Source organism: Elaeis guineensis, chromosome 16 (assembly GCF_000442705.2).
Source record: "Elaeis guineensis isolate ETL-2024a chromosome 16, EG11, whole genome shotgun sequence".
NCBI lineage: Eukaryota > Viridiplantae > Streptophyta > Magnoliopsida > Arecales > Arecaceae > Elaeis > Elaeis guineensis.
In genome coordinates this window covers 13,043,307-13,067,236 of record NC_026008.2, presented here as the reverse complement: position 1 = coordinate 13,067,236, position 23,930 = coordinate 13,043,307, and the positions used below count along the sequence as shown (strand labels likewise).

Genomic DNA, 23,930 nt, shown 5'->3' with positions numbered 1-23,930 from the left:
ACCTTGAGCCCCGACCGAACTCCCCTGAAGAACAAGCCGACCTCCCTGGTTGCTTTTGGGCCCTCTACGTGGACGGGTCTTCCAACATGTCGGGCGCAGGCGCGGGCCTGATCTTGATCAGTCCAGAGGGAATCATCGCGGAGTACGTTCTACGCTTTGAGTTTCCCGCAACAAACAATGGAGCTGAATATGAAGCTCTGATCGTAGGGTTAAGGATCGCCAAAGAACTGGGAGTAGATCGGCTCTAAGTCCACAGCGATTCCCAATTGGTAGTGGGACAAGTCAACGGAAACTACGAAGCGTAGGAGGATAGCATGGCTAAATATCTTGAAAGGGTAAAGGAGCTCGTTCCCGCCTTTAGTAGCTTCCACACCAGGCAGATTCCAAGAATGGAAAATACCAGGGCCGATCTTCTCTCCAAGCTAGCTACGCTGGCTCCAGCTGAGTTGCCCAAGGGTGTTCTTTTTGAAGTTCTGAAGTGCCCAAGTACGGAGGAATCGCGACCCGTGATGGAAATTGATCATGAGTCCAGTTGGATCGACCTGCTGGTGGCATATCTCAGGGATGGGGTTCTCCCTCATGATGCAAAAGAAGTCCGGAAGCTCAGAAATTAAGCCTCCCGGTACATCCTCTATGAGGACAAGCTGTACAAGAGATCATACTCTTTGCCCCTCTTAAAATGTCTCCGACCTTCGGAAGCCGACTACGCCTTGTGGGAGGTGCATGAAGGAATCTGCGGAAGCCATCTGGGAGCTAGATCCTTATCCCACAAGTCGCTTCACCAAGGATATTACTGGCCGACTATGCATCGTAACTCAATTGAGTACGTCAGAAAGTGCGACCGATGTCAGAGATATGCCAACATCCAGAGACAGCCCGCCATCGAGCTTACCCCTTTGAGTGCCCCATGGCCGTTTGCGCAATGGGGGATGGATATCCTTGGATCCTTTTCCGTAGCGTCGGGGCAGAGGAAGTTCCTCCTGGTAGCGATTGACTATTTCACCAAGTGGGTCGAAGCCGAACCGCTGGAGAAGATCACAGAAGCTAAAGTGCAAGACTTCGTCTGGAAGTCAATCATTTGCAGGTTCGGCCTGTCGAGAACCATAATTACTGATAATGGGCGGCAGTTCGCGGGAGCGAGATTCGCCGAATTTTGTGAGGACCTAAACATCTCCCACAACTTCACGTCAGTAGCCCACCCTCAGGCGAATGGCGAAGCTGAAGTGACCAACAGAACCCTGCTGCAGGGGATCAAGACAAGGCTCGAAAAGGCGAAGGGAACTTGGGCAGATGAACTTTACCATGTGCTGTGGGCGTACCGAACTACCCAAAGACTGCCCACGGGAGAGACCCCCTTCGCTCTGGCCTTCGGAACGGAGGCTGTTATCCCAATTGAGCTTAAACTCCCGTCGGCACGAGTCGTGGCATTCAACGAACATCACAATTCGCAATGTCTTAAAGCCAACCTTGACTTACTGGAAGAAAAGTGGGAGGTAGCTTAAGTTCGGATGGCAGCCTACAGACAGAAAGTCGTCCGCTATTACAATTCCTGGGTCAAGAATAAAGTCTTTAGAGCAGGAGATCTAGTGCTTCGACGAGCCGCTGTCTCGCAACCTCAGGATCGAGGGAAGCTCGCCCCAAATTGGGAAGGCCCGTACGAAGTCAAGGAAGTAGTTTGGCTCGGAACTTATTACCTCAAGGAGCTTGGAGGAGCAGACCTCCCGCGACCATGGAGCTCGGAAAACTTACGAATGTATTATCGATAACTTTATTTTAAATAAAAGTTTCATATCTACATGTCTCTTCTCTTGGCACGAGCCTATGTCGACAGGACAGTCAAAACGAATCGTGTCGGGAGCAAGAGGAGAACTCCGTCCCGATAAAATCGAAGGCCCGGTTCTCCTTAGATCGGACGGGGAGAGAGGCCAAGCAGAGCCCATATGCGCCCCCACAGCCATGTTAGGGACAGGAGGAGAACCTCGTCCTAACATGAGCAAAGTCGAAGGCTCGGTTCTCCTTAGACCGGATGGGGGGAGAGGCCAAACAGCGTCCACATGCGCCCCCACAGCCATGTTAGGGACAGGAGGAGAACCTCACCCTAACATGAGCAAAGTTGAAGGCCCGGTTCTCCTTAGACCGGATGGGGGGAGAGGCCTTGCAACGCCCACATGTGCCCCCACAGCCATGTTAGGGACAGGAGGAGAACCTCGCTCTAACATGAGCAAAGTCGAAGGTCCGGTTCTCCTTAGACCGGATGGGGGGAGAGGTCCTGCAACGCCCACATGTGCCCCCACAGCCATATTAGGGACAGGAGGAGAACCTCGCTCTAACATGAGCAAAGTCGAAGGCCCGGTTACACTCAGACCGGATGGGGGGAGAGGTCCCGCAACGCCCATATGCACCCCCATAGCCTTGTTAGCGACAAGAGGAGGACCTCGTCCTAATCTGAGCTAAAGTCGATTATGACAGAAATAGGGGAAGAACCCCGCCCTAACGCCAGTCGAAATCTGGTCGTCTAAGACCAGATAGGAAGAAGGGGACCTTCCCAGCGGCCTCTTCGCGCTTCCTCAACCCCATAAAGAGCAGAGGGAAAACCCTCACTCGAAAGAGAAAAAGGAGAAAGGGGAGGGAAGTTAAAAAGGAAAGCGACGGACTACGTCAGCGACGAATGGAAAACAAACAGTATCAAAGATGCAGGGAACCTCGTCCCAGCAAGGATTGGGATTCTTATCAAAAACCCCGACCTTCAAGAAAGCCCTCAACACAAGCCCGAGACAAGACGACTTCCACAGGGTGATGAGAAGCTCGGACCTCCGAGCTCGAACTCTGAAAGGGGGCATCAAACCTGAGCTACCTCGGACAAATCTGCGGCCATGGACGAAAGGACGGGTCAATGCGATGGCAATCGGGTACCTCCGAACAGCATCGATTTCAAGCAAGGCAAAAGCCGAAAGAAGCTCGGCAAGCGATAATTCGACATATGAGTAAAAGAGGTAGTGGAAAATTTTCTTCTCATATTATTTATTAAATATGCATTACAGAGCCATTAAGGCTGAAGAAGAGGGATGACTGGAAAGGCGAGCCGACACGGCAACAACCAGTGACTTCCAGACGACGTCGAAAAAAAAAAAAAGAGAAGAAAAGGAAAAAGAAGGGAATACAACAATAACAATGGCAAATGAAAGAAGTTCGGCAGGCAGCAATTCGATGCAAAGTGCAGACGAAGTAACAAAATCTCCTTCTCATTCTTGATTAACAAAGGTGTACGTTACAAGGCCCTGGGGGCCGAGAAAAAAATTACTACAAGACTCAAAAGGAACACGTTGGAGACCACTTCAAGCTCCCAACTTCTCCTTCCGGTTCCGTCCGTCTTGACAGCATTTTCCAGTGCGTGTGATAAATCCCTCGGCTCTCACCCCCCGCCTTGTTCCGCTCCATCGTCGAAACCCCAGTCCTAGGGGAAAAAGGGTGGGATAGAATTCAAGGGGCAGCGATGGCAACGGCAGAGGCGACGACGACCTGCATCAAGAAGAACCAGAGGCACCCTTGAGGCCGCGAGGGCGCCGGAGGCGTGCACCACCACCGTGTGCTCCACGACCACCACCGTCCTAGGTACTTCGGCAAGGTCGGCATGCGCTACTTCCACCGTCCCCGCAACAAGTTCTACTGCCCCATCGTCGGCGCCGGCCGCTTCTGGTCCCTCGGCCCCGACGACGTCAAGAATCCCGCCACAACTTGTGACGACAACTCTACCCCCTTGACCGGTGTCGCCCCGATCAGCTACTCCGAAATTCTCGGGTGGAACGCACTCATCGGTTGTCCCCGTTATTAAATCCCTGTTGTTGAAGGAATTCTCCCTCGAGCCCCCTTTAAGGCGATGGGAACCCTCAGTGACAGTTCGACAGCCGGAGAATTCGCAGGCCGCTGTTTTTTCCCTCATACTCCTTTTGGTCCATGGCATCCTCTCGAGGTTGGCCTTCGGGGCAGAGGCCCCGATGGGAGAACCCCTCGAAGGGGCTCGGAAGATTGAAGGCGGCGGGGAGCCGGCGGGGATGGCAGAGATTGGTACGAAGAGTGCTTGGAGTCAAAAAGGGGCGCCGTTAGGGGTGGCTAAACCCTCAGGCAGAAGAAGGATGCCAACTCTCAGGCGAAGTGAAGCCCCTGGAGAGAAGGAGGGGGCTTAAATAAGCGACGGGGCCTGGCGCAGTTATGGTGGCAGATATCCCTAGGTCAACCAGTGCCCGCCACGTGTCCCACTCACCGCGGCATAGGGCTGACCGTTGGCGGGACCATTATGGTGTGGCACTTGGGACTACGCTCCGGTGGGAATTCCGAAAGGACCCTTCGGATCGCCCTGTTTGGAAAAAGGCTCCGGCACGCGCGCATTAAATGCCAAAATATCTGAGGGCGATCGTGCATGGGGTTCAGGGGAACAACTTCAGCTGTAAAATTTCTCTGTACTTTCTTCATTCGAAACTCGAATTCGGAAGTAGGGGGACTGGTGTTGGGTACAAAATACCCCCTCAGCCGAAGTTTGTGCCAGGGATAACCCTTCGAGGACCTACCGACTTCCGACCTTCGGCGACATCTTTCCGAACCTCTCTGGCGGCCGAGCTTCTGCAGCATTCTCGAGCTCTGCCGATGGATAAACCCCCACCAGCGTCGACCAGATTCTCCACGACAGACGGACTTCTACAGGAGCCGGACTTCGTCCCCGACTTCAACTGCAGGCAAACTTCGTCCGGACTCCTACGGGAGCCGGACTTCGTCCCCGACTTCAGCCGCAGGCAAACTTCGTCCGGACTCCTACGGGAGCCGGACTTCGTCCCCGACTTCAACTGCAGGCAAACTTCGTCCGGACTCCTACGGGAGCCGGACTTCGTCCCCGACTTCAGCCGCAGGTGAACTACGTCTGGACTCCTACGGGAGCCGGACTTCATCCCCGACTTCAACTGCAGGCAAACTTCGTCCGGACTCCTACGGGAGCCGGACTTCGTCCCCGACTTCAACTGCAGGCAAACTTCGTCCGGACTCCTACGGGAGCCGGACTTCGTCCCCGACTACAACTGCAGGAAAACTTCGTCCGGACTCCTACGGGAGCCGGACTTCGTCCCCGACTTCAATTGCAGGCAAACTTCGTCCGGACTCCTACGGGAGCTGGACTTCGTCCCCGACTTCAACCACAGATGAACTTCGTCCGGACTCCTACGGGAGCCGGACTTCATCCCCGACTTCAACTGCAGGCAAATTTCGTCCGGACTCCTACGGGAGCCGGACTTCGCCCTCGACTTCAACTGCAGGCAAACTTCATCCGGACTCCTACGGGAGCCGGACTTCGTCCCCGACTTCAGCCGCCGGCGAACTACGTCCGGACTCCTACGGGAGCCAGACTTCGTCCCCGACTTCAACTGCAGGCAAACTTCGTTCGGACTCCTACGGGAGCCGGACTTCGTCCCCGACTTCAACTGCAGGTGAACTTCGTCCGGACTCCTACGGGAGCCGGACTTCGTCCCCGACTTCAACCGCAGGTGAACTTCGTCCGGACTCCTACGGGAACCGGACTTTGTCCCCGACTTCAATTGCAGATGGCCCTCGCCTATAGTACTGACGCTCAAGGCACCAAATGGTGGACGGCCCGCCAGCAACATCCGAGCTCCTTCCAGATGGATAGCCACCTCTCTCTGCCAGGCGCTTCAACCGAGCTTCGGCCGACAGGCCTGGACTCCCTGGCAGGCCACAGTAACGGCCACGACTGCTCCACCTCCTGCGACGGATTCTGCGCGGCTCCACCACTCCCCGCAACAGGCTCCACGCGGCAGGCCGCAGTAATGGCCACGAATCCGCTCCACTCCCCGCGGCGGATGCTGCGCGGCTCCACCACTCCCTGGCGAGTCGCGACAACGGACGTCGCTCCTTTGGCAGCCTCTGGAGGCCCTTTCTCTCCCTCTCCCTTTCCTTCCCTCTCCCTCTCTCCCATTCTCCTTTCGGTTTCTTTGTGTTGGTTCAGGCCCAGTGTGGAGCAGCACGAGGGCATACTAAACTGTACCATTGGCTAGCCGGTCTAGGCTTTGCTATCAGCGCAAGCAAACCTTGGATTGGTAATTGTATTACAATCATTGGGTTGCTAGTTGCAAGAACTTTGGGAAATATGCTTGATAAACTCACTCATGCACTCTTTAACTTTGGATATCATTTCTCATGTACCACTAAATAGTCTTATGATGAATTTTGCCTAATCAATTTTTTATTGGAGAATCTTGTATTCATTCATACAAGTGCACTTTTTGAACCTGCATAAGAAAACCTTGTTAGCAAGGAACCTAAGAAATCTTATGTACTGACATTCTAGTTTATGGTTTATGGACTCCATAAGATACTCCATACTCCATACCCTTAGTTTGGACATTATCACCAGAAAAGAAATTGACATTCTAGTTTTTTCTTCTTGTGGCTTTTCTGTTGAGTAGTTTTATTTGTGTTCTGAATTCATTTCAGCCTTCAATGTTCTCATTTTGTAATATTTGTTATCTACAGGAATTAGTTAAAAGGGAACAAGAAGGACAACTAGATGAGGGATTTCTTTCGGAGGTCAATGCCCAATTGCGGCAAGTAAGTCTCATTCCTCTGAATTTTGTCACATTTATCTTTTCTTTTCCTTTGATGAACATTATCAATCATTAACTTTCCTCATATTATATGAATCACATACGTTCATGTGATTGATTTTTTAGTTTGAAAGGATTAACATCCATTATCCTTATTTGCCTAATTGCCAGCAAACTGAGAATTCAAAATTGTCATGCTTCTTTTCTTAATTTTTGTTATTGATTTTTAAAACATGGTGGATCCATCTACCTCTTACATGACTTAATGTGAATGCAATGATTTGAGGTCCTTATCTTGTACAATGAATGTTAATTGATCTCATACCATGGAAATTTTTTAAATAACAATAATGTACAAAGTAACCTCACGTTGTACAAGAGTTTGGGATGAGCACCTTTCTAGAAATTACAAGAAGAGAATGAGGTCATATAAACAAAGGAGACATGTAGAATTAAGAGCTGAGACAAAATTTGAGGGGTCCAACATAAATAAATGAGGCATCAATTATTCATTATAATAATGTGTTTCTTTCCTAATATTGATGAGGTTCTAGCTGTTAAAGATATTAATTCCTCAAATTGCCAAATACCAAGCTAATATTCATGACTAGGTGGAGAGAAAATAGGCAGGGGCAATAGGGCAAGAAACACAGCACTATTGGAAGAAAAACTTGAAATTGTGGCCTGAGCTATATTTTAGTGTGATCCACTTGCAAGGTATATGAGTAGTTGACAAAGTCCCAATCCATACATTAAAACACCTTTTTGGTGTCTTTGTTCCATACGAACCGATTTAGAACAATTTTTAATATTACAGTTGGTCTAATAAATCTTCTGTTACTCCAATATCTTGTAAGATTCCTCTTTTAGTTACATTTCTTGAAAATCTAAACAACAAATCTCCAAATTTCAATTTAGTTTTAGCTTTACTATAAATTTTCTTTATCGAATTCAAAAATAGGATATCCCTAGTCAAGTTTAAGCTCTCCTTAGTCTTTTTTTTTAGCAACAAAGTGGCAATGCACCTCATATTTCATTGATTAAAGAAATGGGACAAGAGCAGCATAAAATAGCTGAAGAAGTAGAAACACAAGAAAAAAGAAAAAAGAGAAAAAAGAGGAGAAGAGGAGGAATGAGCAAGAGAACAAAACTAGCCCAAAAATTTAGGCTTGGCCCAGAAAAGCTAGATATTTGATAGAGGATTGATCCATAGATGGGAAATGGCTCATCTTCCTGGCCCTCCATGTCATCTTGAATAGGTTCGCACTTAGCATTGCTAGCAAGGTTTTGAAACTGATACTGGTGACCGTTTCGGTCATTGGTCGGTTCGATACGCTACCGGTTCGGTACCATACCTACACACAATATGCGGGCCAATTTTTTTTACTTTTTTTTTTGAGAGGGGGGTGTCCAATCAAGTTTTTATGTATTATTTAATATTTTAAAGTCCAAATTGATATTTAGTAGCATTCATTAATTCACTGGTCGATTAAAGGTTCGATACACCTTTAATCGTGTGTGACATACGAATTTTAGTATGATATTATGTTATTTAGTATTCTAAATAATCAATATATGGACTAGATATCATTGGATCCTAAAATGCTTAAATCAATTAAAAAAATCTAAAAATACTCAATACGTATCGATCATCAGAATTTGGTTGACCATCGATGTCCATAAATATCTGGATCATTTATATAGTCAGGAGGAACATCAGTCCATCCTTCCAGCCATATAGTATTATAATCCTCTGTGTTCATTCCATAAGGTAAGCATGCTGGTTCATAACTCATCCTCGATCTCTCATTGAGGTCCTGGCTTTGAGAGGTATCGTTGGGCTGATAGTCTGGTTGTGAAGGGGCCCATCTAAATATACAGCAGTAAATTTCGATCCATAAGATGCTTCGAACTGTATAGGATAGTAGCCACTAAAAGATGATGTCTTCGATGCATCATATCCATTACCATATCCGTAAGGATCATAGCCTGCCTATGGCTGTGGATAAGAGGATCCAAAATACGAGAATGAATTTGGTACATTCATGGATTCTACTCCATGTACGAGGTCATCTGTAGTTGTATCATATCCTGAACGATCTCGTAGAACCCATCGTTTGTATGAAATCGTATCGTTATGGGCTCTACTAGCTCGCACACGGTGATCCCTATCCTGTGTGGCATGTGTAAACTGACTCACCAGTGAATTGAAGACCACTAACCGACTGTCTCCTGTCCTTCGGTCCCTCTATGATCATCAGATCCATGAGTAGCTGAAGAACTATCATCACTGCTTTGTCTAGTGTCTGAATTTGAGTGAACCGAATGCTCTCTCTACTGGGGTTGCAATCGTCTTTTCTTTTTATCTCTGTGCATAGCAGCTGTCTGCCCTCTCGACATGCCCTGCTATGGCTGTTTAGGTTGTAAGGGTGGATGCTGTGGCATATCGATTGGAGGTTTATGGGAGTGTTGCTACTTGTCCATTGAGAGGAATCCACCCCAGCCTCGCTAGCAACAAAATTGGCAGATCATGGAGGCGATCCTAGCTCATCAAACTCTAGCTCTTGCTGCTAACTCATAATCCATCCGATCATCGGATCTTCATCTTCATCAACAAAATCACTCGTAGTCGGATTTGAGTACTTCAGTTGAACTTTCTTCTCAATGCATTTGAGCCTCAGCCTCAAATTATAGTGCATATATATAAGATCATTGAGACATTTCTATTTTAGATGGTTTCTCTGTTTGCTGTGAATAAGGGCAAAGGTCGATCAGTTGCGCTCATATCCACTCGATGAAACTGTCTGGGAGATGATCTTAATGGTAAGATCCTTTAGATTTCATGCAGATCCATCAAAATGCACTCATCATTCAGTTGCAAAATCATAAAAATTTAGCAAAATCAAAAAGAATGAATATATCAATATGATAGTAGATTTATTAATATATATCTGGATTTATCTTTGATTTGCTTCTGATCGCTATATTATTTCTAAATGATTCTGTGCCCTCCTTAAATATTTTCGTCTGTAAAAAAATTATTTCTTATAAATTTATAATGTCTTGTTGAAGATACAGCTAAATTAATAAACATCATTGAACTTATTCAAGACACAAAGCTGCGATGTCTGAATCAAGCTCCATCTTATCTATTACGTTTCATAGGATGGATACAAGCTCTTCATCCATGCCAATCTCAGGATGGAGTATTAGAATCTCGGATTCAGATAATAAGCTGCACATAGATTTTCATAATTAAGTTTATTTATACAAATTTTGAAAGAATTTTTGATTTACTGCTTACCTGCTAAATGCAACTCCCTACCTATTTGATAGCCCCATCGATGGTCGATGATACTGATGTACTCATCGGCATGCTGTGGATCTGCCATCTTGATTTGTTTTTTTGCCTTCTCTGTCATATAATATAAGAAGCTCATTTGGGGAGTATCGCTCACCATACACGGTCCGAAGTACTTCATATAGAGGCTTGATTGCCATCACTATCTTCTCGGCCCGCTGTCAGAATGACTGTCTCGTCACTAAGCTCTTCACATTACTCTCCTTAGTGTCTGCCCTGGCATATCTGCTCTGTTGCCACTCAGGACTGACAAACATCTGATGTAGATGTACTTTCTTATCAATCAGGCTGTCAAGTGCTATATAATCAATGATAGGACCCATGTATGGTTGTAGATGAATCTAGTGATGCTCTGTGCTAACTCCACTATTTTTTGCATCCTACGAATTTTTCCAACATCTATCAACATCAGATGGATACAATGTGCAGCACACGGGATCCAAAAACTATGCGGTCGCTGCTCCATCAATATCTCACCTACAGCCTTGTATTGTGGTCCATTATCTGTTATAACCTACGCAACATTCCACTCTCCTACCTGATCAATCATCCCCTCCATCAATCTGAGGATGTAGCTGGCATCATGCACCTCAGCTGAAGCATCAACAAACTTGTGAAAAAATGTTCTTTCATCATAATATGTCAAGAAGTTGATGATGCTTCGTCTAGTAGGATCAGTCTAACTATCACACATCATAGTCAACTCATACATAGGCTACTTGCTCTGATACGAGGCAATCTATTTTTCAAGATCCTTCTTATTCTGATCAAGAAGCTCACTATTGATATCTCTTGGTCCTAGAGGATCTACATCTGGACCAGCAGTCTGTATAAATGAAATGGCAGAGTGATAATATGGGTTTTTGCTGTATTCGTTGGGATGTGACTGAAGTAAAATCAAGATCCAATAGCTCGCCACATATCCTTCTTCTTATCTTTCCTTAATATAGTATCAATCCTCTGTTGCTTGGAATCTCTGCTAGAAAATGCATGTGGATCCAAATCATGGATAGTGGCTCTTGTTAGAATCTCTCTAGAGGATTTCTTTCTACTGCTAAATACTCCCAACATGGATGCAAGACGGCTAGTGCCTCTACTGGTGGCTCTTTAATTGAGGATGTCCTCTTAAATCGTGACTCAGACTCTGCTACAGTGCTCCCTGAGCCTAACCTGTCCTTATAAGCTGACGGCCCAAATCGAGCTCTATGCCTGGCTATCTCCTCTAGTTGCCATTGATCATCCAAGCTTGTCTGAATGGCAGCTTCGATCTGTGCTTGCTCATCATCTAGAATAGATTCTTCCTTTGACTCTTTGGACTGATAAGAAGGTAGCTCAGCTGCTCGACTGTCCACCTCTGCCTTGATCAAATTTTTTTCTTTCGCAGCTTTAAAATTAATGAACTGTTTCTTTATTAACTGACAGACCTCTTGTGGACACTTATGGCACATAGCTATATCTAGATAGCCGCCAGCCAAATGTTGTTTTAACTGTGTAATTTTTCCTTCTTTGAATTCTATGCTACACCATTTACATCTCCACTGATGCCAACCTGAGAGCATCTCTCCATGCTCCCAATAAATATCACGTTCTGGATCCTTTTTCTTTTTTGATGGATCCATTCCTAAAAATTGATAAGCACATCACTTCAATAATTACGTAAAAATGATATATTTTGTTTACCTAATTTTTCTATAGTTTTTAAATTATTTATTTATTTTTATTATTTTTAAAATAAAATATATTAAAAATTTAAAAAATTATGAAAAAATAATTTGTTCTTAAATTCATGTAGAATCTTACCATAGATAATACATATAACTTTTTAGACAGTTGACATGCATGAAATTTTTTTTTTTCCCAAATGTAGGCCTAGGATATTATGCGCAAGATATATTGAAACGTTGATAAATAGGCACCACATTTATGTCAAAAGTAGTTTCCAAGTCTTTAAATAATAATCTGATTTTACAGTTATGTTTTAAAATTTATTTTTTAAATAATTTTTTATTCCAAAAATATATTTTAATTTAAAAAATTATATACTCAACGAAAATTAATGATTTTAGTGTCATTGTGTAGATCATCCATAGATCTATAACATGTATTAAAATCATGTCAAAAAATAAAATTTGACATGGTTTTCTCTTGTTTTTTCATTTTTCATAAATTTTTCAAAAAAAATAGGAAGAGAGAAAAGAGAGATAAGAAGGAGAAAACCTTAAAGGGTTTTAATCCACATATTTCTGGAGTCTTTCTGCCACTCTCGATGTTAGAGAGTGAGAAAGGGAGAGAGAGAGATTGAGAAACAAAGAAGTTGAAAGGCTTCTCTATCTCAAAAAATAAGAAAGAAGCCGAATCAGGCGGTTTGGCTCAGTAAATCTACGTACCATCCGATTCGAAATGAAACCGTTTGGTTTGGTGCCGAACTAGACAGTTCTTATTTTTTTAAATTTTTTTTATTTTTTTATGTCGGTGCTGAAACCGGTGCCGAACCAACCTGGTTCCGCACCGATCCAGCTCAGTATACCCTGAACCAGGCGGTTCGGTTTGATTTTCAAAACCCTGTTGCTAGTGATGCAAGGGCGTTGGAGAAATCATTCTACTTAGGAAAAATGGAAGAAAGGGGAAAGAAGGCAAAGAGGAGAGGAGAGGGGGGGGAGAAAGGAAGAGAGATAGAGGAAAAGGGAAAAAAATAGAGAGGTGGGGTTCCTTGTCTCCCCACTATTGGGGAGCCCAGTTGGAATAATAGAGCTTCTCTCTAGAAAGGGCTAGCAATAGAAGCTTCCTCTCTAACAAATTGCTTACCAGAGTTGACATTCTTGCTTTTCTCATCAGGGCCTGACCAAATTGTTAAGTTGCTGCACATCCAAGACACATCTGCATTCACCATGAGCCTCCTAATAAGGCAGAAATGTTTCAGATATTTTACAACATGATGGATACTTAACATGATGTTTCTCAAAAATGCATCTTATCATTTGTCAAACTTGGGTACCGCTCTACCAATAAAACACATTAACATGTTTAATATTCTTCTTTTAAATGTCAAAATTGACCGTGCTGTTCTACTTCTATCTAGGTAGCTTTCTTCCAAAAAGAAACATTTTGAATGCCCATGAGATCAACAATTTTCCATGACATCAAAAAAAGGAAAAATTAGCAGGATGAGTTATAAAATATGCCTTTTAGTTAGATATTGTTGTCCGTTGTCTGTTATCATCTATCAGTTAATCCCCATGGCTCTTTCTTTGCTTGATAGACCAAAAGGTCAAGCCTTGTTCGTGAAGGAATTTCTGCTGCTTTTAGTTTTATACATTAATTCCTGAAACCTTTTAATTTACAAGGCCTGTGGGTCATGGCTACAATAAAGATCTTTTTGTAATAAAGATATTAAGCCAAGATAAAGCCTTAATGGGGAAAAAATGAAAATAAAACTACAGATCCTCCAACTATCAAGGCCAACATCATTAGAGAAATTAACTCATCTTCATACTCCAACGAGTTACCATGCTCCTCCTACATATTCCTTTTACAGATAAATGTATTAGGCAGTACTTACATGTCCAATATTGTTTGGACATATTTGACTACAAAGGTAGCAAGAGCACATTGGAGAAGGAAAGGAATGAACCTTATTCAGTTCAGCTCAGCATTACTGACGGTTAGGAGGTAATATTGCTATCTTGAACCTCATGGAGAAGGCTTCCTACCAACATTCATTGCTTGGGTGCTTTCTGGGCCTAATCTTGGGTTTTGAAGATTATTGTTGGAGACAGTACCACTAAATTGAAACTAATGGAGAAGTCTTCACCAATGTGTAGACCTCTGGAAGCATTCTACACCTTATGTAGTGGCTTTGGAACTTGCTGATGGTCTTCTTTAGAGATTCATATATCATTTTCTAGCTTAGGCCTCTTCTCCATGCTTTTTTCTGCTCTGTTTAAAAAGTTTGAAAACTTGTTCTCTACATGCCTTTCACATGCTAAAAAACTTTTCTTCACACATGTTGAGGATTTTTTTTTTTTGGGTGTAAAAAAGAGGGTCATATTCAGATATTCTCAATTTATGTTTATTTGATAATTCTTTTATAAGAAATGGGTTCCCACTGATCATCTCATTAACTGACATGATTTGAAAGCTTAAGTTAGTGCTTAATTGATAATTGACATAAAATGCTTATGAAGGTCCACATCTTCAGATTAAGGTTATTAAACACCTGATCATGAGTACTTTGGCAATCTGAATTTCCTTCCCATCTGCCTTCTCTATTGGATAGAGTGATAATGGATCATATATGTTGTTGGTGCAAAAATCCGTCTACGTCGAAGAAGCTGGAGTCGAGGGAGTCGCGGTCGCCGCCGGGACCTGCAAAAGAAGTCTAAACCGGAGGTGGGGTTGCTCCGGCAAGATCCTCCGACGCTCAAGTCAGTTCTCTGCCTCAACAAGAATGGAGTGCTCGAACGAAAATTTTAGCAGAGTTTCTAGGTAAAAATGAGAGCTTGGAGAATAACGTATCTGGGGTTTCCCTTTTATAGGCGGAGGGAGCAAATGATTGATAGCGACTGTTTGTGATCGCCTCACCGTGGGCCGTACGGAGCTAGGAGGAATTTATCATGAAGAGTAATGGGGTGGAGTCGTGGCTGTCACCATGGCTCGCCACGTGTAATCAGTTGCAGGAAGTGGAGCGGCGTCCGTTGTCGTGACTCGCCAGGGAGTGGTGGAACTGCACAGGATCTGTTGCAAGAAGTGGAGCAGAATCGTGGCCGTTACTGTGGCCTGCCAGGGAGTGATGGAGCTGCGTAGGATCCGCCATGGGGAGTGGAGCAGAGTTGTGGCCGTTACTGCGGCCTGCCAGGGAGTGATGGAGCCACGTAGGATTCTCCGCGGGGAGTGGAGCAGAGTTGTGGTCGAAGTTCGGTTGGAGTCTGATTTCCGCAGAAGCCCGGATGGGGATCATTTGTCGAGGAATCTCGGCCGAGACCTTCAGCAGGAGTTCAGGGCAAAAGTCCGGCTCCCGTGGGAGCCCGGACAAAGCCTACCTGTAGCTGGAGTCGGAGACGAAGTCCAGCTCCCATAAGAGTCCTTAAGAAGGATTTTCAGCAATAAGGAAAAAGAAATCCGCCATCAGAAGAACGATATCTGTAAGGGAGCTAGCATCCTGATGAGATCAGACACCCTTGATCAGATCAAAGCCTCTGTGGATATCTGTAAAGGCTGAATGCTTGTGCGGTTTCCAAAGGATCGCGAAGATATCCACGATCACCAGATTGTGGCATAGATCTACCCACGCAAAGATGATGATTTGATCTCACTTTGTTATATTAGTCTTAATCTTAAAAACTATAAGGGATCTGGATTGTTTCGAGATGCAATCTCACGTATTTACTTAAAAAGTTAATACCATGATTCCTTTTGCTGTGCATATTAATCTCTTTTTTGACAATAGTATCGAGCCACCCTCATACGTTTTAAGAATAAGTTTATAGATTTGGGTATTACAGATCGTTCTTTTCATTTTTCATGGTCTTTGTTGTGATGATTGATCATAAGCAAACAGCATCATGAATTGAATGATTTATGAATCAATGTTAAATAATTAATTTAATACCCAAATCTATTATTTATTATTTTTTATGTATGAGATACATGTAGTGATGATCATAATAGGATTGCGACCCTTTTATTTATATCTATGATGTATCGCATGTGCAAATCCTGTAATTTTAAATTGCTTAATTTTTGGGTGCTTGCAAGCATTAGCAGATTTATGTAATTTGGAGACTTGTGAGTCGCATTAGATCTGATCTAATGGGTTGTAATTAATTGTATTTTTATTGGGTTGTATTATGTATGGTTTCATGTCAACGATTGATCGGTTACAAGCCTACAGCACAACTACCATGGATCAAGTCGAGCAATTGGTTGAGTATGGATTAAGGTGTTGATCACGATTAGATCAAGGACTTGCTTGGGATCGAATCAAGGAGTTGAAGACGATCAAACTAGTTGATGTGTGTGTGCTTGTACTTATGACCCTTAGACCCTGATTTCGGCTTAGGGGCTCGAGTTCAAATCCTTTACTTAAATCCATGATCATCATCGGTTTTTATTCGTGTTTAGTGGATTTTATTTGCATTAGATGTAAATAATTAAAAAAATAAGATTTGATTTTAATCTCTTCATAAATATTAAGTCGAGCGATCTTCTATCATTGTAGATGTGTGGGTGTCTTATTGGTGTTGACTGGCTTGGCTGGTTATAGTGGTCAATTGCATTGGGAAGGCGCAACCACTCTATTAGCATGAGATGTTGTAGGATAAAGATGGGGTTAGGCCTAATAATTGTACGGTGAGGGACCCAATGACGGCTTTACTTCCGTGTTTGAACGGTGGATTTGACTTAACTAAAGAAGGAGGTCAATAATTGTTAGGTGAGGTCTATATAACTTAGAGACCAAAGATCATTGCAACTTGCTTGAGAAGTGGACAAGAGTTGTCCACTCACTAGTTTGCATCAAATTGGTGGGACTGCAAAACCCACTTGAAATCTTAATCACGAAGGATTTCTGTTTCTCTATCCGAGGAGTGTAAGGGACTTGAGGAAATAGTAGGAGGCATATTTGTTTTTAAAAGGGACGTTAAAACAAAATTTTCAAAGCAAATACAAAAATCTAATTTGAATATGTACTCTGCGGTATAAAATGTGAGCTTCTAATCCTCTTACTCACATTCTTAAAACCAACCGACTAATCAGAATCAATAATAAATACCGGCTCCGAAATTTGAAAATAGTTTTAAGTTTCAAGAAGTTAAACTATGTTCTCGATCAGGATATCCTCACATTACCAAATCATCCAACGGCTAACCAAAAGGAAGCACAGGAAAAATGGATGGATGATGACAATAAAGCTAGGTGCTATATTATGGCATCGATGTCAAATGAACTTCAATGCCAGCATAAGGACATGAAGACTGCTAAGGTCATGCTGATTGATCTTAAGGAGTTGTATGGTGAGCAGAGTTGATCAATGCACTATGAAGTGTTCAAAAGGCTCTTTAATGCTAAGATGCATGAAGGACAGTTTGTCCATGATCATTGTCATTGTCAAAGACTTAGAGGAGCTTGAGAAGCTTAGCATGACTATGTATAAGGAATTACAAGTTGATTTGATCCTGCAATCCCTTTCTGATTCGTATGGGCAGTTTATAATAAACTATCATATGAATAAGATTGACTACACCAAGGCCGAATTGTTAAGCATGCTGGTAACTACTGAAGGAGTCTTGAAGGATTCAAGAGGCACAGTTCTTGCGGTGGAGCAGGCTACTTCTTCCAAGAGAAAGTCTAATTGGAAGAAGAAGCAAAAGACCGAGAGCAAGTCTAAAAGGAAAACTCCTAAGAAGGTCGCTGACAAGGGAAAGTGTTTTCATTGCAATGTTAACAGTCAGTGAAAAAGGACTTGTCCCGTATACCTGGAGTTTTTGAAGAATAAGAAGGATATGCCTTGAAAAGATATGTCAGATCTGCTCGTAATTGAAACTAACCTTACGGTTTCTTCTACTTCTAGTTGGATTATAGACTCTGGTTCTAATTTACATTTATGAACTTCAATGTAGGGTCTAAAGGAAAGTTGAGGGCTGAGAGAAGGTAAAGTGATGCTACGAGTTGTTACTGGGGTAAGAGTTGCTGTTCTTGTTGGCATCTATCCTTTGTGACTACCGTTTAGTCATAGTTTATTACTTAAAGATTGTTATTATGTATCTGCTGCTAGCAGGAATTTGATTTCTGTTTCTTTATTGGCACATGATGATTATCTTTTCAAATTTTGATAAAGGACTGCCATTCCATTTGTTTTAAAAATAAATTGATTGCACGCAGCTTTCTGATTGACGGTCTCTATCACTTGCATATGGATGTATCTGTAAATGTTTTTGAGCAGATAGTGAGTGTCGTGGGATCTAAGAAATTCAGAGATGAGATGAACCTGAAGTATATGTGGCACGTTAGACTTAGTCATATCGCAAAAGAAAGGATTAACAAATTGGAGAAAGATGGGCTTCTTATCTCATTGAATACTATATTATATCCAGTTTGTGGATTTTGTCTTCAAGAAAAAATGACTAAACTATCTTTTGTAGGACAAGGGAAGAGAACCACTGAGATATTTGCCCTAGTACATACTGATGTGTGTGGTCTATTTGATGTGTAGGTCAGGGGCGGTTACCCTTACTTTATTATCTTTACTAATGACTATTCACAGTATGGATATATGTATTTTTACGAGACACAAATCTGAAGTTTTTGAAAAGTTCAAAGAATTCAGATATGAAGTAGAGAAGCAAATTGGAAAACTCCTTAAGGTTCTTCGATCAAATCGAAAAGATGAATATCTTAGTGGGGAATTTCTAAACTATCTCAAGAAAAATGATAGTCTCATAATGGACTCCTCCAAGAGCATCTCAACTCAATGGGGTGTCGGAGTGGGAAAATCGAATCCTATTGGATATGGTTTGGTCCATAATGAGTTTCACTAATCTTTATTTCTTTGGAAACATGCTTTGCTTCTATTTTCATATTAAATAGGGTTTTTTTGTAAATCTATTCCTACCATGCCATATGAGAGTGGTATGACAAGAAACAAGACTTGGTCATCTCAGGATTTAGGGATGTCCGATCCATGTTAAGGGACTACAGACGGACAAGTTAGAGGCTAGGTCAAAGAGGGCTTGTTTCATTGGGTATCCTAAAGAGTCTTTGAGATACTATTTTTACTTTCCAGGGGATCACAACATAGTTGTGAGCCAACATGCTATCTTTTGGAAAAATAGTTTATCCAAGATGAAAGTAGTGGGAGAAAAATTGAGCTTGAAGAGTCTTTGAAGAGCAATGAGTCATATAGAACCTATAGAATCTATTTAAGCCAGTACATGCACTACCTCCACCTCGTAGATTGAGTAGGATTTTCCATCTTCCTAAAAGGTTCTTAAGTATTGTGACAGAGGAAGTAGAGGAAATATTCCTCATGGGAGATAGAAAACATGGAGATGATCCTAAAATCTATGAGGCGATGTCAGACATCGACTTCAAGAAGTGGTTGGAAGTCATGAGATCAGAAATTGACTCAATACATTCCAACCAAGTCTGGACCTTAGTGGATCCATCAGAATGTATGGTATCTATTGGATGCAAATAGATCTACAAAAGAAAGATAGGTTTGGATGGAAAGATAGAGACCTATAAGATAAGGTTGGTAGCGAAATGCTATAGTCAATGCGAAGGCATTGACTATTAGGAGACCTTTTCGTTTGTGGCTATGTGAAAATCCATCTGGACACTGTTTATAATTGCAGCATAACATAATTATAAGATTTGGCAAATGGATGTGAAAACTATCTTTCTGAATAGATATCTTGAGGGAGATATCTATATGGAGCAGCCTTTGGGTTTCTTTTCTAATGACGAAAGTCATAAGATATGCAAGCTGCAAAGGTCTATATATGGACTGAAGCAAGCATCTCAGAGTTGGTATACTCATTTCAATGATGTGATCAAATCATTTGATTTTGTCAAGAATGAGGAGCCATGTATCTATAAGAAGGTTAGTGAGAGTGTTGTTACATTCCTCGTATTGTATGTGGATGATATCCTCTTAATTAGAAATAATGTTTCCATGCTGACTTTGGTTCAGAGTGGTTGTCTAAAGTCTCTATAAAAGATCTTGGGAAAGCATCTTATATTTTGAAGATAAAAGTCTATAGAGATAGATCTAAGAGGATGCTAGGCCTCTCGCAGAAGATATACATAGAAGTGCTGAAGAGGTTCAGCATGGAAAACTCAAAGAGGAGATTTTTACTCCTTAGATATGGGATTCATCTCTTAAAGAAGATGTGCCCTAACACATTTGAAGAGATTCAACGCATGAGCAAGATCCCTTATGCTTCGACTACAGGGAGCCTCATGTATGTCATGCTTTGTATACGACTTGATATAGCACTTGTTGTGAGTGTCATAAGTAGATATTAGTCGAATCCAAGTGAGGAGCACTGGGTAGCTGTGAAGACTGAAAAATATTCTTAAGTACTTGAGAAGGACTAAAGATATATTTTGTCTTTGGAGGAGAGTAAAGGGTACAAGGATTTATAGATTTAGATTTTATGTTTAATGTTGATGATAGAAAGTCTACATCCAGATGTATGTTCTTGTGTAATGAGGTTCGGTAAATTGTGAGAGTTTCAAACAATCGATCATTGCAGATTCCACCATGGAAGCTGAATACATCGCTGTTTTGGAGGCTACTAAAGAAGCTTTTTAGTTCAAAAAGTTTGTTGTGGAATTGGGTGTAATGTCATCGGATGCCATAACACTTTAATGCGACAACAATGATGAGCATAGACTTTGCTTAAGAGCCCAGATCTCATAAGAAGTCCAAGCATATAGAGTGACGATTTTGTATTATATGTGATTATCTCACGAAGAAATACATCGAGGTATAGAGAGTAGACTCCATGGATAATGTGGCAGACCCACTGACTAAGCCGTTCAGCCAGTAGGAGACAGAATTCCATCTTAAGTAGATGGGGCTTAGGTATATGGTTAATTGGCTTTAATGCAAGTGGAGATTATTAGATGTATATCCTAGAAGTCAATCAGGCCGACATATGTATTTATTTCAGGACATAGTTTTGTATTTAACTTTTTCATTATTTTTGAAATTGGATTTTTATCTCCATTCATGTTGTGTATGTGTCCATGAATTGTTCAAGGAATTAATAAGATGATGACACATATTCTCAGGAGTTGAGAATTTGAGATATGTATCATTGATGATTAAGTTTTAAATGCTCCCGACAATAGATTATCATGGGAACAGTGATTGATCTGATGAGATTGATGGACTGATCGCTTCTCTTTAAGGGTAGATGAGTCTCGAGTCTATAATACGGGGATACTGAAGCGAGAGTACAGATAGTTGTTAGTGAACAAGGATACCAAGCGTGGTCGATACGAGAAGTCATTTAGATGTCTACTCACTTGTCAATGACTTACTCGATGTTGAAGTTTGCAGTAGTGTGACTAGTGTTTTGACCTGTGCTGCCTCGGCCATTCACAATGGAGTTGCTATAGTTTGACTGTACATGCACTTAGTCCCTAGTCATATGGATTCTTACAGTACTGTTGGCTGCAGTAGGTTCATTGTAGGAATAAGGTGTGCACCTATATGGAATCTATCACTCTTGATAGATAAGGGAGTTAGCCTATATAATTTATGAGATTGAGTTCAGAAAATCTTGACAAAAGTAGTGTGAATAATGGAAAAGAGTTTCCACCATTTTCACATCAGGAACTCGAGTTGAATAAATTAAACATATGATAGATAATGGGGTTTGACGAATAATTCCATAACCTCCATCTAGTCGATACTCGCGATAGAAGGATTATATCATGCGTTAACTGCATCTAGAAGTTTATTCCATTCCGTTCTACTGAAATGTCACTACATGCTGCTAGATGTCATTGATAAATTGTGAGACTCACGAGAATTATCTTAATGGTTGATAATTCTTATTGAGATGAGTTAAAATTGTTCTGATCCATTGAAAAGAGTTTCAATGATATTGTAGATGAAGATTACAATATATCTTACTGTTAGACAGAATAGATCCTATAGGGTCACACACATAAGAGATTGTGTCTAATCAGATGGTTGGATTTAATTTGATAGACTCAGTTTAAATTTGAGTCAAAAGAGTTTGGCATGTCAAAGGTTGACAAGTCAAAGGTTTAACTGGTCAAAGTATTGACACAATCAAATCCAAAAGTAGCAGGACTCCTAATAAACTTTGAACGATCAAAGGTTGATCCGTCAAAGTTTGATTCATCAATGTGATTGACACTTAGGACTCCGTATGCCCAAGAGTTATGGTGTCATAATTCTCCTTATGCATGATTGGATCACGCCCAAGAAACTTCACATGAATGTTGGCGCCCAAGAGTTGTGACGCCCCAATGCTTCCTCACGCATGCCCAAGAGTCCTCAATCAAGTCTTGGACTGGTCAAAGGGTTTGACATGTCAAAGCCTTGATTCCCTGGGACTCTAATGTGAAGGAGTTCATAATTATATAAGAGGGATCAAGATACCTTATGCCTCTAATAAGAGATAAGATCTCACGCCCAAGTTCTTAGACGCCCTATCTCATGGCTCACCTCCACTCCAACATGAAAATTGTTTCACGCCCAAGGGTGGGCGCACGCTAGAAAGAAAAGTGAGAGAGGGACTGCTAGTTTCTTGAGAAAGGAATCAAAAAAGGTTGAGGAAAGGTTCTTGATCCATCCTTGTGCGGAGCATGATCTGCGAAGAGGAAAGCTTGAAATCCTTGAGAATGATCTTTAGCATTAAGAGAAAAGAAATCCGCCATCAGAAGAAGGATCTCTGCATGGGACCTAGCATCTTGGTGAGATCAGAAATTCTTGATCAGCTTAGAGTCTCGTGTGGATATATAGAGACTGAACACTTGTGCGGTTTCAAAAGGACTGCTAAGACATCCACGATCATTATATTACTGTGTAGATCTTCCTATACAAAGGTGATGATTCGATCTCACTTTATTTTATTAGTCTTAATCTTAAAAACTGAGGGATCCGGGTTGTTTCAAGATGAGATCTCGCATATTTAATTAAAAAGTTAATACCATGATATCTTCCGCTGCTCATATTAACGATTTTCTAACAAAGTCAGCTTGCCCAAAAGGCTGTGCTGAAAGGAGAGAGATGGCTATCTTCCCTCTCCCCTTGGGCTTCCAAATTTGATTCTGGGTTTCTTTGTTATAAATGCGTCTTTGGATCATGTCCATCTTTTTAGAATATTGGGAACTGAATAGAGCTTCATCTTATTCTCCAACGGACATTTGGTTCCCTCTATCTTCTTTTCTCTATTACTACTCATCTTCTTCTATTCTTGTTGTTTTGTCATTGTTATTGCTAAAACTTCGATCAAAATCTGCTATTATCCATCTTGGCTGCTGAAATTCTTTCATCCATGCACATAATAGGCCATACTTTGATTACTTTAACAATTTTGCATGCTATTTCTTTGTTGCATGAAATTTCTGAAATTCTCCATGTTGGAATTGTAGGGTTATGATAGCACAGCAGAAGCATGAATTTCAAAAATTTAAATAAAGAAATCCTAAACATTAACCCCTAAACCAGGACCTCCTTGATGATTAACAATCATATGAAACATTTTACATGTATAATTGAAGGTATAGAGGATATCTGTAATGCTTATTCCAAAACTCCGACAGAACCTCCATCAGGCACCCAAGTATTCGCCCTCCAACGGTGATCCGCATAGGGCTTTGATCAAGATACCAACTCCTTAAGATGGTTCCTCCCTCTGAATTCTTTCTCCAAGAACTTCTTTGGGTAGCAAAACTTCAGGGCTTCCTTCCTCTCTTCCTAGCTTTCCTATCTCGATCTTTCTTGTCTCTCTGTCTTTCTTATCTCTTCCTAGGCCCTTATCCTAAAATCGGACTTGTCCTTACTATTTTAGGACTTGTCCTAATAAGGGGAGGAAGGGAATAATTGGACAAGAGGGAGAGGTGTAAAAAAGAAGAGATAAGAATAGAATTCTGAATGCTTCATGTAGAAAGACTTTTTGGAATTAATTCTTCGATGTTTCTCCGGATAGTCGTCCAACCTCATTTTTGGCGCCTCACTTCACCATTGATCAGCACACATCACCATCTAATGGTTCACAAGGGAGGCACAAATCAGAAGTAGGCGTGGAGAAAAAATCAGATTAAAGGGGGCGTGACATATGGATAAGAGTCTATAACAATATGGACTCTTATATAAGGCGCATGGATTAGGGTTAGCTAGGTTTTCAATTTTATCCAATTTCCACGATTAACTCATGAAGTGATTTAGCCACAGAAGGACTTTTCTGCACCTAGAATCAAAT

The 23,930-nt window shown here is 42.0% G+C and overlaps 1 protein-coding gene across 13 annotated transcripts in view; it reads left to right on the top strand.

Annotated features, from left to right (window-relative positions):
- The window catches only part of LOC105034911 (uncharacterized), a 167,883-nt gene that overhangs the window by 41,695 nt on the left and 102,258 nt on the right, over positions 1-23,930 (top strand). For 11 of the 13 annotated variants that reach the window (XR_012137381.1, XR_012137380.1, XM_073249766.1 and 8 more), the window contains one exon: positions 6,535-6,609. The exons of the other annotated variants lie outside the window; for them this stretch is intronic. Coding sequence is in view for 9 of the 11 variants with exons in the window: in XM_073249766.1 (XP_073105867.1) it covers positions 6,535-6,609 (75 nt within the window). In the remaining 2 variants the exon portion in view is untranslated. The remainder of the gene's footprint in view (positions 1-6,534; positions 6,610-23,930) is intronic. 13 annotated transcript variants of the gene reach the window in all.